Source organism: Temnothorax longispinosus, chromosome 3, assembly GCF_030848805.1.
Source record: "Temnothorax longispinosus isolate EJ_2023e chromosome 3, Tlon_JGU_v1, whole genome shotgun sequence".
NCBI lineage: Eukaryota > Metazoa > Arthropoda > Insecta > Hymenoptera > Formicidae > Temnothorax > Temnothorax longispinosus.
The window spans coordinates 11,784,777-11,801,364 of record NC_092360.1 but is presented as its reverse complement, the minus strand read 5'-3'; the positions used below and the strand labels follow the sequence as shown (position 1 = coordinate 11,801,364).

At 39.4% G+C, this 16,588-nt stretch overlaps 1 protein-coding gene and 1 long non-coding RNA gene across 4 annotated transcripts; one reads left to right on the top strand and one right to left on the bottom strand.

The window, feature by feature from the left end:
• Nucleotides 1-1,216: 1,216 nt before the first annotated feature.
• Nucleotides 1,217-8,620, bottom strand: LOC139809291 (uncharacterized). 3 transcript variants are annotated; one of them, XR_011731073.1, is made up of 6 exons: nucleotides 8,606-8,620; nucleotides 8,247-8,486; nucleotides 5,446-5,609; nucleotides 5,074-5,361; nucleotides 4,354-4,486; nucleotides 1,217-4,009 (listed from the first exon to the last, which is right to left on the bottom strand). It is a non-coding gene; the product is annotated as an uncharacterized lncRNA (long non-coding RNA). The 3 variants fall into 3 exon arrangements; XR_011731072.1 differs by lacking the exon at nucleotides 8,606-8,620 and having other exon boundaries at nucleotides 8,247-8,552; XR_011731071.1 differs by lacking the exons at nucleotides 8,247-8,486; nucleotides 8,606-8,620 and having other exon boundaries at nucleotides 5,446-5,765.
• On the top strand, nucleotides 5,999-16,552 carry Hrm (solute carrier family 16 member hermes). The gene is made up of 5 exons (XM_071772067.1): nucleotides 5,999-7,101; nucleotides 10,507-10,719; nucleotides 11,476-11,602; nucleotides 12,089-12,268; nucleotides 12,795-16,552. Exons 1-5 carry the CDS (start codon nucleotides 6,957-6,959, stop codon nucleotides 14,044-14,046), a joined length of 1,917 nt encoding a protein of 638 aa, XP_071628168.1. The 5' UTR covers nucleotides 5,999-6,956; the 3' UTR covers nucleotides 14,047-16,552.
• The last annotated feature ends 36 nt before the right edge of the window (nucleotides 16,553-16,588 follow it).

The following is a 16,588-nucleotide window of genomic DNA, read 5'->3' as shown; positions in this document are numbered from 1 at the left end:
TTTGAATGAACAAACAATTTTATTTAATATCGAGACGTAATTCGTTGACTCAATTTATTTCCTTCTTCAAAAATTGAAAAATTCAAACAAATTTCAAAACAGATCAATTATATTACGTGTATATGGATGAATTTTATATATATATTGCCTTATATATATATAAGGTACGCTGCCAAACGCTGCCTATATATATATATATAGGTATTACGGCAATCTAATCTTCTGACGGATTGAGTTGCCATAACAACTTGAGATATGGAAAAGCAAAATATAGTCTCTCTATATAGCTGCTCTAACTTTGTCACCATTATGGCATTTGTGCGCGTGCATGTAGCTGTAAAATGTAATTATATCTTTTTTTTAATAAAACTGTTTCTTAAAACATCATTCGATGTAAATTTTTACTCTGCATATAAAGTACCAGCGTTTTTAGAAAAAATCATTAGTTTAAGAGATATCTTGATTATGTGATTGTATATATACATGGAATGATCCAATTATTTTCTGTGAATAAGTTGTAACTTACAATTAGTATCTATTATTTCTTATTTTCTTCAATTTAGACTAAAATTTATTTAACAGCACTTTACTTTCTGTTTTCGTTTATTATTACTAAGCTACGTTTAACATAAAAAATTGGAACGTCAAAGGAGAACAGCTTATAGTGTTAAATAGAAAATGAAAGTAGCATCCTGCGTTATAATATTCTTCACATTGCTATTCTCTCAGTTTAACTCCAGCTCGGAAAACAATATATGCACCGTCGAGAGCGCATCGTGGGCGCAAGGGCGCTCACTGACTCCGGCGTTCTTTGTCTTCACAACACCAATTGTCATCACAACACCAATTGATGCTTAATAAGAATGAATTTGTGTTGTAACCACGCGTTGTCCCGTATCTGTTGTTTGTGCGCTTCCACTTGGTCCACGGCTAATTAACTAAGTCGTAGAGTCACGAGACTTCTATTTTATTCCGCGCGATACGACGGCGTTATGGCACTAAACCATTGTTTATCGAACTTGCGCTTATCGAAAGACTTTATGGCGAATGGCGAAACTTTCCATAAACACATTTATGCGGAAACTTCAACGTATCACAGGGTGAAATAAGGAAAAGAGTAAAAGAGATATCTCGTGGAACGTTGACGTAATGCACAAAACGCTGTATTTACTTAATTATTTTTTCGCAGATAAAAGAATTACAAAGATGTGGCGTGTAAGGTAATAAATCGCAAATTACTTTAATCAATCTTCTCTCTTTACATATTGATATCTTAATCTTTAATTGACACATCGATTATGGCTGCGGTCCATTTGAAGCGTTCTTCTTCTCCTTCTTTCTTCAGTGAAAGAAAGGAGAAAAGGAATGCTTCGAAGCATTTGCAGCGTCAAGTGGAGCCGCAGCCTATGTCATGTGTCGTATGACAAGACTCATACGCAAGTCTTGTATAATTATATAATTATTGTTATACAATAATTGGCATGCGAATTTATTTTCGATCATCTATCTTTCAGATGATTTTATCACGTGAGCCTAGTGCGAGTAACGTGATATAACATATAACGTTTATCAGTTAATTAACTTCGTCATTTCGTTAAATATTCGTTTAATCGATAACACATGAGTTTGATATACTCTCCTAAGAATTCTTTCTTAGAATATCGTTTTTTGAACCTTGAATAAAAATACGTTAACGTTTATCTGAAATTAACAGCTAATGATATTCTATCAATTCGACAACCGGGAACTAAACGACCGACAAACATATTTCTTTATCCGATCAATTAATTTATTGATTTATACGAAGATCTTTTATCTCTAAGAATGTTTCTTATTACAATTTACAATTATTGATTTATTGACGCGCCGCATTGAATCTCACTAATTCATAATAGAATTATTTCATTGTATAGACGCGCACCATTTGGCATTCCAGAGATTTTCACAGTCGAACGACACGGGAAACACTCGAGTCGTGGAATAATACAACATTTTAAGAGGCGCGTAAATAAGCTATCAAATTTCTTAAAATCGGCAGATAAGAACTCGGCGGTTATTCACATTTAACACGCTATGCGATAATCACGAATTATCTACGTCGTTTTATAAGCGTAAATATACGTGAGCAGCAGTATAATCGCTTATCTATAGTGATGCAGATTACGTGCACTGCTTTTCTTACGTGTGACCTATGTAGATTACGTACTCCATAATGTATTAACGGATTAGACGTTTATAGTACAGTAATGGAACAGCCTTGTCGAGAAGAACTGTTAAAATTACAGAGAGATACAATGAAATCTATCACAAAGTATTTTGCGGTTTCAGTAAACTTTATTCATATAAAAAAATAAAAGTAAATAGATATATCTTTTATTTTTTTTAATAATTAAATACATGATCCTTCAGATATTTCTATGAATGAAAATCACATGGATTTTAATTCGATGAATAGGAAAGTAAGATATAGTAATTAAAAGTGTCACGTATCTTTTTGTGAAGACTCTGTATATAGACTTACTCTATCAATCGCGCAAAAAACATCTTATTTAATGTTTCTTGTATCCTATAATCGTGATGTACAAGTATACCATATTCTGTGTGGCCGTCAAGATAATCAGATCTCATACATCTGAATTTCTTTTCTTAGGGATATTTAATTAAGAGATACAATTAATCCGTCATGATAAAAATACAGTCCATCGCTTACTATCCCGATGGAAATGCAACGTAGAATTACAATTAACCCGCTGAAATATCTCGTTATGCTAGTAAATGTGTTACAATCCTTCAGAAATCGGGTTACGTGCGAGGACATCAATTTAAATATTTACTATGTTACGTACTGAATATCGATTAGTTATGCAGATTAAATAATACTAGTCCTGTAAATAGCATCGAGTCTCTGTCAAGTTCGCGTGACCTGGAACGTACCTACAGTTCAACAAATTCGTTATGAAAAGAATTATAACTGTAGAATTACAAAAAAATTACGGCCTTCTATAAAAAAAGATTAAGTTGATCTTGAAATGATTTTAAATCCTTGACACAAAACCAGATTTCTTAACAGAAGAAATGCATTTGTCTATCATTCAATCTCCAAAAGTAATTTAATATCTATCGAAGATAATCAAACATATTGATTAAGATGGGACATCCCGCACATACGCTTATTATATACTTTCTTTTCAAGCTAAAATAATAAAAGAATACTTAATAATAAGTCAGACTTGACCGTTATGATAACAATCTAACTAAACAGAAAATGTGCCAATATACGGTCGATCAGGATCTTTTGTGCCTAATAACATATTTTTCGCGTAATGTACATTTTCCACTTAGCAAACTACGCGCCGATTACTGTCGGTCTCTAAACGCAATCTCAAACTAAAGTCAAAATCACATGATTAAATTAATAATCAATTTAATAATACCGGTACTAATAAGCATTTTTAGAATAAATTACTTATAAAAGAAGAAAATGTTTTCTTATTCAAAAATAAATTCCATATAATTCTAATAACTTATATTTCACATAAAGCTTTTTTTTTAAATAATTCTACTACTGAATAAAGAATTGTGTAATCGCTAATATCTCATGTGCCATCCGTTTAGTAGTTCACGAACTGGGACGGTCAGCGGCATGCGCGATCTGGGCGATAAATATCAAATTCACGAGTGGTAAGGATGACTAATGCTACAGCACGCGAAATCCTACGCCTCACGCCTATACTGCTTGTGCTTCCACCGTAAATTTTCCATTCGCCGGTATCCGTTACGTTCGCTCTCTCCTATCGCTCTCCTCTTCGCGCCTATGAACCTCACAAGGTCGAACGTCGACGTGGACAGAGAAGCGACGAAATTTGCGATCGGCCGGCGCACGTGGTGTGACACCGAAGGTGAAGGTTACGAGAAGTAATTTTTGGCAGTCGTTCGCTCGCGGATGCTCGTCTATACCGCGTCACAAAAGGTAGAGATGACACGAGAGAGCACGAGTTTGTTCAAACGTCTATAAAGAAATATCAATTTCATAAAGAATTCCATAAATTATTTCATAAAGACGTCAATTCCATAACTCAATTCCTTAAAGAAATACGTTATTCTTGGATCTCTCAACTCTTTTTGCTTTCATGTGCACAGCTTTCTTTTCTTTCACTCATTTCTTGCAGAGCTGTCTTACAAAATTCAGTTAAAGACAACTGATAGGATTTTCATCGTTAATCCTTAATTTATTCCTTTTTTATAGTTTTGTTGTGTTCGAAACGAGATGAGGAATTGATTTAATTGCGCGGTTAGCTAATAATACTTATGGAAAAGATTCATAGAAGGAGGCTGCGCTCCATGGAAATTTACCGCGGCTCGCTCCTTTGTGTCCCGTTCGTGGTTCCTCAGAAATGTGAAGTGGATTCTCGGAAGCCACAGTCCGTACATGTGTATGTTATTGAGGCTCGCCACTTCAGAACGTTAAAGATCTTTTTACAGCAATCTTTGAAAAACAAGAGGCAATTAACATTCAAAAGAGGCAGTTTTTAATCGGTCGTAAACTTTTAAAGGCAGAAATTTTTTAACCGACTCTATTTTTATTTAAAAATTAATAACTACAATACATAAGAATTTCTAAATGGCCTGTTTATCTATTTATTTAAAAAGCTTCATTTTTAGCACTGAAGAAACTTTGGCATTATCAATAAAAATATTAATATTTAATATATTGCGAAACGCCGCACGGGAAAAAAGGGTTAGCAACTATAGCAAAAATCTAGTCGTAAAATATAGATAACTAAAATTTTCTGCACCGAGAGCCATAGTTTAGCAATAGTAGCAAAATCTTTTTACAATTATTACTAAATTATAGCTCTCTGCAAAAAATATAGCTCTCGTTGCAAAAAATGTTAGTTATCCATATTTTACGACTAAATAATTTGTTATAGTAGCTAATTCTTTTTTCCGTGCGGAAAGGATTTATATTTTTATATTTCAATAAAAAAAGGATAATTGTATGAAAGATGACTTTAAATGTTTTAGAGAAAACTGCATTTTTTGTACAATTATCTTTTATAAACATCTTTTTACCTCATCTTTTGACCACTTTAGTATTCTACTGCATATATAACACTCTCTCCTGTGTACCATTGCCCTCCTTTTGGCATTGAAATGGCAGAACTATATGTATAACATTTCTCTCAGGGTTTAATTCAAATTTCGCGAATCCCACGCGAGAGACTCCGAACATTAATGAAGCTCGCTTTTCCCGTCATCAGTCGCTATCTCTACCATTTCTCTCTCGTGCGTTTCCTCGTCTCAAAGTATCACCTTGCGCATCATCCCAGTTACATCCACACGATTAACGTTCATCAGCAACTGTAATTATCAATGGGCGTTTACCTGCGAGATAAGATATAGGATATAAAGTAACGTATATAATGCAAAATAAATGCGAAATACCGTTCCACTGAAATCGTCGCGAAATTGCGTCACGATGCAACTTTACGTCCCACTTTGATTTCCCCTAAGTCTCGAACAAAAGGGTCTCTATGGCAGTCCTGACCACGTCAACGTTTACCGCACCCGGGAGAGCATAAATCGCGTCCTTATTGCTCGCATACCATCTGGAAATAAGAAAAAGAAAGACCGAGATAGAGCTGTTCGCGACGAAAGAAGGAGAGAGAGAGAGACAGAGGAAGAGAGAAAGAAAGAAAGAAAGGAGAGAAAACGCCAAATCGGCCAAATGAATCCGTGGCGGTCTATTCCGCTGAGCGCGTAGTGGGGACTGCGAGGAGTGCGGCGAGTGCGCTCCGTCAATAAGAGGGGAAGGGGAACCTTCCTGCACAATCTGCCCTGATCCGCACCTCCTCCGTCGCCGAGGGAAGGAGAGAGACGGCGAGACCGAGGTACGAGGGGCGCGCGCGCGCGCACGGGAGTGGGGGAAGGTACGCGGAGCGGATCCTCGGGGCCGCCCCTGGTTGCGTCGTGACACACAGCTGATCGCTGATCAGTCGGCTCGTGACGCACGTCATCGTAACGCGTGTCGCGCGAGCGTGGAGAGTGCGTGGTTAAAGGCCCCGCGCGTTGATACACCGCACCGCACGCGGCGGAAGGATGACCGCGACGGCGACGGTCTGAAGGGCGAGTCGAGGTTCATGTGCGTGCCCTGCTGTCGCTCCGCGTTCTCTATGCGCCTAGACGACAACGACGACGAGAACGACGAGGACGAGGAGGAGGAGGAGGAAGCGGACGAGGAGGAGGTAGCCGACGGACGTGGGTGGCGGTATCGACGGTCAGCGCCCGACGGGGTCTATGACTGGAACGGAGGCGGCGGATGATCGCGGAGACGAAGGTAGGCGGTGGAAGCGGAGCACGAGGACGGAGGACGACGACGACGCCGTCGCTGGCACGCACGGGCACGGGCACGGGCACGGGTTCGGGTTCATGACACGGCCCATCAGCGAGGAGGTCTCGCAGCGCCGTTTCCGCGCGGAGCATTGACGCGCGCCTCCCCGACGTCATCGTCGTGTCACCGCGGTCAAAGCGCGGTGTGTCTCTTATCCACCTACGCCACCGTGAATACACACGCGCGCGCGCGTGCAACGAGTGATAAAGAGCGCGTTGTCCTGGAGAAGGGGCAGACAGCCGAAGGAAGGAAAGAGGAAAGCGGGACGGCTATTGCCCTTGTATTCTCTCTTTCTCTCTTCACTCTGTTTCGTCATCTCTAATTTTCCCCGCGTGTCTCTCTCTCTCTCCCTCTCTGTTTTGCATTTATCTGTTGTCGTTTCGCGCTACTGTGTTTGGTCTCTTGTATATATACGCGTAGAGGCACGCACACGTTTAGGTTCGCTCTCCCCGTGGCGGCAATCGCGTTTTTTATCTCCCCCAGCCGCGTATGCAGACAACCCGCGTGTGTCATTTAAGTGTGTACGGTACGTGCGCGCGCGCGAGAGAGCCGCGATTAAAGGTCGATGACGATGCAACGGGTTCAAGATCAGGACAATGGGATCAACATCAAGTTCGGCCCGGGCAATAAGCCCCGGAAGGGCGACTACAGGCCGGTGTCGCAGAGCCCCGATGACAACAAAGACCGTCGAAATGGGACCAGTAAGCCAGGTACCGCATTTTGTATATCGATACGATATCGTTGGCCCGAGTTTACGGAACCAGCTTTGTCCTTACAGTATCGTTAGCGCGAAGCGCGAGCGACAATCGCTAATTAACGACAAACATTGTCGTTAGGAAGTTATGTAGAACCAGGGCCTGCAGGTGAGTCAGCCGATTGTCGACGATTGAAGCCCGGAAGAAGCGACTCCGCTCGCTCTTTCCGCACCTTGGTCGGCTGATTTTTCAGGGAAATCCAGGAAATCATGTGTCTTTCAATCCCCGGACAGCATCCGGCCTCGTGATATTTTTACGCGGCCCATCGCGGTTTTCCGCGTGAGATTGCGAGTCGCGAGGCGTTATTCAAAATTAAATGGGTCGTGGCGAATTAATTTTCTCTACGGTTTATTTATATGTACATTTATTTTAGTATTTGAGATTACGAAAGGAATATTTTAATTAATTAATATTACGATCTCAATGTATATAAATAAATATAGTCGAAACTCACGGGAGGAGTTTCGACTATACATTTTAGATTAATCGAGACATTAATATTCTATTATATGATCTCAATGTATGGAGGAGAAAGCTGTATCTGCTGACGTTATTGCAAACGTCACGGAATGACAATTACAGAGGATGAATTATGGGAATCACGAGGAAGCTTGTCGGGGACGTTTGTTCACGCCGTTTCGAGATATCCTCTTTTATCTTTCGGATACGTAACGATTTTTGCTAACGCCAGCTGGTGTTTACTGATAACCTCCAGCGCAGTTCAAAAGGCATGTTGTTGTTTCGCTTGGACATCTGCGCGTTTTTCGTTATTCTTCTAAGCAAAGTTTATATTTTTTTTAAATTCGATCTAAGCATCACATGACTTCCGTTTGTATGTCGCGTTTTATTTCATTAAATGTGTACGCAACATTTTGTATTAAGGTATATTATTTTAAGTTACGTTATAATTTAATTCCAATGTAACTCATATATAAAATAATAATATACAAAACGTTGCGTAATTTAATTATAACGTAACTTGTCTGTATAATAAACTTAAATAATTCGCGAATAAGTTATACGTATAAAAACAGATTGCGTTTTTCTCTTTTTAAATCGAAACCGAGTCAGAAATATTTTATTAAATTTGAAATACGTACCAGAAATAATGTAGAATGATGCCCGACACGATTCACACCTTTGTTGCCACTCTTATCATCGATATGACCGTATCACCGAATTATCTCACCGTTACTATCATTATCTCTTAAATTTCTCGCCGCACGTCCGCATCCACAACTTTTTCCACTAATGAGGATGAGCTTTGGATGCTCGCTCTTATTCGCCTTCTCCATTTCCGCGTTACTCCATCTTTGGGATCATACGACGTTTGGAATCGCCTGTTATAGATAGAACTTTTATAAATAGAAGGGTTGGATAAAAAATTGGCCCAAGAGCCAAGAACCAAGATCAGCGAGTGTAAAACTGATGTAATGATCAAAACGTATCGTAGGTATACCTGCCAACATCGATGTCGTAGTAAAATCTTCCAGCTTTATTAATCACAGGCCGGTATTCATAGTCGGATCTTATTTCAAGACCGTCTTAAGTAATATCTTAAGATGCTAACACGGCTCTGTGATTGGTTAATGACATCTTAAGATTGTCGTACTTAAGATGGTCTTAAATATAAGAACCGACTATGAATACCGGCCTAAGATCTACATTTTTACAAGCACAATTCCTTTCGTAGCGATATTCGATACTAAAATAAATGTATGAATAAACCTTGGAGAAAATTCGTATAGGAGTAAATTTACCGCAATATTAAATTCATTCTAAGAGCTTGAAATTTTTTATCATTTTATTCTGTTCCCCCGACATACCGATGTCTCAGAAATCTGGTAGATAAAGAATTATTATTTTTTTTAATTAGAAAAGAAATTATATTTTATTTTTGCGTACCGATGTGTAATTATATAAATGTTAAAAAAAGCAGATATATAAATTATATCGGCGTCTTTCTCCATTAAAAAATAAAACCTCCCGATTTTTTAAAGACGTTTTAACAAAAGAATTAATGAGACATCTTTTTTTATCCAGAAAGAGAAGGGAATCGCGTCGAAAATAGGAAGATCCTAAATTGGAAGAAACTCGTTTACGCTAATTGAATTCCTGTCGCGCTAGTCGTTTTTAATTCATCTATTGTCCGGGTATAAAAAGCGAATAAGCGAGATTGCAAACGTCAGAAACGGAAATGACTTCCGCGTGTAAAGTGGCAGGTATCACAGTGCTGCATACCGATGAATGTTTGCTCTTTTGTCGGCGAAATTATACAACTTTCCTTTGTCCACGCACAATAGGATATGATTGTATGGGATTGCTTACATCGTCCTTTCCTCCCCTCCAGAATGAATCGGCGTGACTTTTATACATCGTATTCGGCGACCGCGATGTTGACGCTCGCACAGGTGCTCACCCCTATGTCAGCATTAAGCCGAACGTTCCGAACAAGTCTAGCCGGTTTCGCGTCGCGAAATCAAAATATGAGGAAGTTAGAGCGCACCGTTTCTCATTAGCATATATCACAATTTCCATCCATTTCCATCTCGTTATCGCGGTTCCACCCGCAGAATACACACACCGCGGAGAACATCTGTCATTATCTACTTATTGTCTGACGGCCTGATTGCCGTCGTTTGCTCAGCCTTCCCGCGAATCGATTACACAAGATTAACAATGTACGAAACCGTGTTATAAATTCTGTTCCGCCTTTTGTTTGCCGAGCCGCACCGCGTCGTGCGATAGACTGTCGGAAGTAGGAGCAATTCCCACCGTTCTTTTTCATCGTTTTCTTTTTAAAGAGTCATAAAAATAACGATCTTACTTTATGTAAAACAAGTAGAGCGTGGCATTTAACGAACATGAAGCAATTGAAATTTTTCCAAAGAAAGATTATCCATTTTGTTTTTTTTTTCTTTTGCGTTTACTTATCTCCATATAAAGGAGGTCTGAGAAACTACAAAGTCCAGAAGCTATGAACTATTGGCTATGCCAACCGAATGAACTTTGGATTATCGCCTTGTTGACAAAAAAAAAGAAGAAAATAAATTTTAAATCTAAGATTAATGAAGGAAAAAGTATTGCGAGGAATAACGTTCTGTATTATTATAAGCGACGTGAAAATTTTTGAAAGAATCGTTTAAAATAAGAGATTCCCAATTTCTTTTTTTACCAAGAGAGCCATATTAAAATATTTTGTAATAATCGAGATTAAGTATTTTTGAAAATCGCATAAAAATAAAATAATTTAATTTAAAAATTTTTTCACGTTATAACGCTAAAATTTTTTGGCTGGCCGGATCTCCAGATCAAGAGATTCTGAAAGATATTAAGAGATTCTCTATCTTTATATTGCAGCGAAAGATGAGAAGGCGGAGGAGGAGTTAGTTCCACCGGATGGAGGCTGGGGATGGCTGGTGCTCCTGGCCGCCGTCATGGTCAACCTTCTTATCCCCGGCACCATCAAGTCCTTCGGGGTGTTGTTCGTCGAATTCCTCGACGTGTTCGACGCGTCGCCGTCGGCAGCTGCATGGATACCGTCGCTATGTTACTTCCTGTACAGCTCGCTGGGTAAGAAAACCGCCGCCTCTCGAGAGTATCTCGAGGTCGCGGGTCCACGGTTTGTTTTTTTTTTAGACATCTCTCCCAGGTCGGGGGTTCCGTCAAGGGTTCCGTTTTTCTTTTCCCCGCGACTTGTCCCAGTTTCGCGCTTACGTAATTCGCGATTAAATATTTAGGCGTGTCTCACTCTGTTTACCGCGCCTTATTGAAACGTCGAAACCTCCGTGGCCGTGTTTACATCAGTTCGATTACAGTTTCGCGATATTTTTATGAAAGGAACTCTTAGAGTTATTGGCAAACACATTAACTTTCACGTTACGTCATGATGCATACGCGGGCTTGTACGTACGTACATTACGTTCTTTGTAAAGGGAAAAAGGTCAATTCGCGATAGATAGAATAAGATTCCGAGAAATGCTTTGCGTATACTTAATTGCGTATTGTCTGTGCGATGTTTACCCGTTTTTCCTCGGGTAGACGTTATTATTATTATGAATCACGTTGATGAATTCAAGCAAACATGGGAATTAATTTGTTTTATCTTCACGCGTGTTATGTTTGACGAGAATCTGGATCACACCAGACTGCGCATGCCTTCTCGCAAGAACGATACCTATAATCATATAATGCGTGATTTCATCGAAATTCGAAGAACGGAGAATGTACCTTTATAAGTGGTTTCTAAGCAAACTACTTATAAAGGTGTGTATTCTCCGTTGTTGATATACACTACTTGTATTTTTAATTGATATTTTATCGTTCCAGGCCCACTCTCTAGTGTACTTTCGGTTAAGTATTCCTATCGTACGGTAACTTTAATAGGAGGGACATTTGCCGCGGCGGGGATGATGCTGAGTTATTTCGCGAATTCTGTGGCCTTTCTATACGTTAGGTAACATATTTTTCTCTTTTAATACAAAATAGAGATCATTTGATTGATCGTTTATTTGCGCAACAAATATCTTCATAAAAGCAGTCGGTATCATATCTTTGCTTAAAAAAAAAAACTCTTCTTCGGTAAAAACAAGATTTGTTAAAATAAATGATCTCCTAGCTCGTTGTATTCAGTTTCATCCTGTAATAAGGTAGAATCACTGTAAAAGTTTTTTTCAAAGAAATTACAGAAAAATCGCAGAATTACAAAAGCAAAATGCAAATGTTCAGATAAATCCATTCGGCATTAATAAAGATGAGCGACAATATGAAAAAAAGAAAGTGTATGAAATATACAAAAAGTGCAAAGTTCAACATATTGGCTTTTTGGAGTTTATGTATTCTCTCGAATTTATTCAGAATATTCGTTGCGCAACGTATTATTATTATTATTATTCTAAAGAGCGCACGCAAATATTTCTTACGCAATTCTCTCTGTTTCCAGTTATGGTGTATTCGTAGGTACGGGTGCTGGATTAGCGTTTCCTCCGACTGTATATATCGTGACATCTTATTTTGTACGGCTACGAGGACTCGCCAACGGGCTCTGCATATCCGGCAGTGCATTAGGTTCAATATTTCTTCCGCCCGTTCTGGGCTTTCTTCTACGCGAGTACGGCTACAGGTGAGCCTATACGATTGCACTGTTCAAGAACAAAATAAGTTTCTGCGATCTGAGTGGCATAAACGGTTCTTAAATAATTTTCGCTTTTTAAAAATAAGTACGTTGCGCGTATCTCGTAAAAACATGTTGAAAAAAAATGTAGATTAGAAAAACAGCGGTTTATACGTGGAACGTTATAGCAGATGAACCATTGTTTAGTTTCGAATTTAATTTAATTTAATAAATTTAATCAGACGTTAAATTGCAATAATGCACGGCTTCTTATATGCAATAATAAAGAATAAAAGAGGAGAGAGAAGAGAGGATAAATATAGTTAATCTCACATTTATCGAAAACTGATAAACGCTATAATAAACAAATAAAATTACTTTGAAAACAAGACCTTATTTATAATTTTTCGATCGGTTATTACTATGCACGTAATACATAAGGACACAGTAATTGTCGTTCTATCGTTGACCGTCAATCTCCTTAGCAATTAATAATAACAATTTATAAAATTGATCGATGCTTGTTCGTTTACAGAGGCGCAGTGTTAGTAATGGGTGCTGTCACGCTAAACGTCTGGGCGAGCGCGCTTCTGTACCATCCGGTGGAGTGGCACCTGGTGCCAGCTCGGTCTCCAAACGACAGCGACGCGCACGATAAGGATGGAGAGACCATGTCGGTGACCGTCAACAGCAGCCCCGAGCAAACGACGGAGAAGGCCAACGACCAGCTGGCGTCACTGAGCAACTCGGTAAACGACAAGGCTGCACCGATCGTACCGAAGAGCGCGTCGAGCGTCGCCCTGGAGTATTACAAGAACACACCGGTGCAAGGCCGCACGCGAAAAATCAGCATGCCCACCGGGCGCGAGATCAGCGGGCAGATGCACAGCACGCCGGCGTTGCACGCCGTACCTGAGCGCGGCGGTGCCATGGTCGATTCCGGCAAGTACGCCAGAACGGCGAGGTCACCGCTGCACTCGCCCAGCGCGTCGTCTTTCAACTACGTCAGTACGCCGTACCACGGTAGCACGCTGTCGGTTCTGCACCCGGAACGCGCGTCCACGTTGACGCTGAACGCCATTTCCAGCACGTTCAGGAAGTCGACGACGACGACGACGACGGAGCAGAAGCAGCGCGAGCACGATGAGAAGGATCAACAGAACAAATTCTTCGACTTCAGTCTGCTCAAAGATCCCATCTACCTCGTCATTCTCATCTCCAACTCCACCAACGCCATCAGCTACACCAACTTCATCATTCTACTGCCGGCCTACGCCATCTCCCTAGGGTTCGACAATTGGGACGCGTCGCTGTTGCTATCGATCGTCTCCATGCTCGACCTGGTAGGCCGTATCGGCGGCTCCGCTCTCTCCGACATCAAGATCATGCCCAAGCATTGGTACTTCGTCGGCGGTTTGCTCGCCTCCGGGATCTCCTTGGCCATCCTGCCCACTTCTGACACGTACGTCATGCTGTCCATTTATTGCTCTTTCTTCGGTCTCGCGTCCGGCATCTACGTCGGCATCACCGCCGTCATCATGGCTGATATGCTGGGCACGGAGAAGCTCACCTCGTCCTACGGCATCTCGTTGTTCGTCAACGGTGTCATTCAATTGGTGGGTCCGCCGATTTGCGGCATAGTGTTCGAGCAGATCGGCAGCTACGGACCAATCTTCAGTATACTAGGCATCATTCTGGTGTTCGGCTCGTCTCTTTGGGGCATAGTGCCGTTCATCCGGAGGAGGCAGGCAGCGTTAGAGAAGCCCGCCAGTATAGACAAAGTATAATAGACCAAATAAACTAAGTAAAGTATAGACGTCTGTTTTCATCCTTAGTATCTCGAGATCGTAGATTTTCGTTTTTACATTTTCGAATTTGAGTTTTTGGGATAATCGTGTATCGTAGACATATACACGAGCGAGCGAGAAAACGATCTCAAGTTTTCGAATTTTAAAATGTAAAATTATGAGAAAGAAGACCATCGAGTCGCGTGCGACTCGACATTTTGCGGGGGGGCACACATGAGCTTAATTGCGCGGTTGCCAGAAAAAGCAGCCATGCGAGCAGCGTATATTTAAGTGCGTAAGAGAAAGAGAGAAAGAGAGAGAGAAAGAGTGAGAAAGTGGCCGAATATTATAATTATATAATATTAAAATTATATAATTATATAATATGTAATATTAAACTGTGATGTTAGCACGAGTGTCGTGTACTGAAGCTACATTGACGAAGTCTTCGGCCCGAGCGAGTTACAGCGAAAGGAAGCGTCGAAGTTTTCGCTTAGTCCGGCGACTTTACAGTCCACGAACTGTCTACGATGACTAATTGCCGAATAATTATTAACTGTAATAACTATACATATAATTGAACGTCAAAGTGCGGTAAATGTGAGAAAATCTTATTGTATATCAAGCACTTCTTTGTCTATTATCTTGAGTAATTACTGATGTTTGTACGTAAGTGATTAATTCGTACAAAACGTTCATCTCGGGAACGAAAAACGTTTAATTCTATACTGTCGTTACATTTCTCATTAACGATTTGAACGATGACAGTTTAAATTTAGAAAGTAATCTTTCTTTGGAAGAGATTCACTCTAAATACTTATCACATTTATCTGCAATTTTGATTAGTGTGTATAGAGTGAAGCATGTTCTATCATTTTTAGAATATTTTTCTTATGATGTAAAATGGAATGCTGCATGTGCAGTTTTATAATCTGAAGAGAACTACAGCATAAACTCGATCAATAAATTTATCGATTTGAACGATGACAGTTCAAATTTAGAACTCTAAATACTTATCACATTTATCTGTAATTTTGATTAGTGTGTAGAGAGTGAAGTATGTTCTATCATTTTTAGAATATTTTTCTTATGATGTAAAATGGAATGCTGCATGTGCAGTTTTATAATCTGAAGAGAACTACAGCATAAACTCGATCAATAAATTTATCGTTTCATCTTTTTACAAGCGGTTTAAGTGAAGTCCAATATTGTTATATTAAAACGAAAAATTGAGAATTGCGCACAAAAATTAACGAAATGCATTTAAGACCAGTACTTATGATAGCGAAGTGCAAATACTTAAAGTGAATGATACTTAATACGATAGAAATGCAAAAAAATATGAATAGTAAAAGTTATTTTGCATATTCAAGGGTGAAAGTGATGAAAAAAAATATCTATTGTACTGTATGGTCTTTGAAAACCTTATATAAAAGACCAAATATCGATTCGTTTTAAGATACAAAAAAAATTATTCCATCCAACGGAATTGACTTCACTCTGTGTGAGTAATTAGATTCCAATTGGATCACATTTACCGCCAAACATACGCCATTATACTGGCGATGGGATATCGCACAATGCAATCTTACCCGTCGTAGTCTTTATAAAGCGGATTATTTAGATAGACATTTCGAGATAAGAATTTTTTAGAAACACGGGAACGCGTTCTTCCTTGAAAGCGCAAAGAAAAATCTCTTGCCTTACACCTGGAAAAAAGAAATTGCCCTCTCTCTGAAAGTAACATTTTCTCACCGGCACGAAGACTATAATCTAGTTTTATTCGAGTACTTAGTCGGATAAACGGCGTGACTGGTGCTAGTTGCATCGGAACGAAAATGCGATGGCATAATTTAACGCGTGTACCAATGTCGTTTCTGATAGGCCTATGATAAAAGTAAACCGTTACGAGTTCTAGACATAGTGTCGCATAAAGACTCGATCGTATATAAACGCTATTTTAGTGTTAGAATGATCGGAAGTGAGTTCTGCTTGTAAGACGAACCATCGTCTTACTCACTAGAGGTAAGAATCGCTTTCGAATAGAGGCTGCCTCTTTTTTTCTAAATCGAGAATAAGATAACTAAAGATAAGAAAAGATCCGCAAGAAGTACAAGACTTGTGACCGTATAAGCAAGACATGTCCGGCGAAATGTAGGTTTCACGCCTTTCTAGCATTAACGTCGTCTTTCGGCCCTCGAAAGAGGGTTCGACTCGTACTCCAGGCTCTTTCAAAATCCGCCGGAAATAATGCCTTATGAGTAGGTCATAAGTAGTTCGTAAGTGTGTAATATAGGAAAAATATATTATGTTTATATAACTCTATACAAATACACAAAATTAAAAAAAAAAAAATTCAGGATAGTTCATTGACATTTTTCCTATTAATTTTCGTCACTCATGAAAATTAATTATTACAATTTTTGTCCTTTATTTACGCGCATTATAATCTATGTATGTTATATTTTTATTTATATTTATAAATAAAAAAGAGAGATTGAATCAGGTCGAAATTAATTAATATAAAACAGCATAAAGGCAT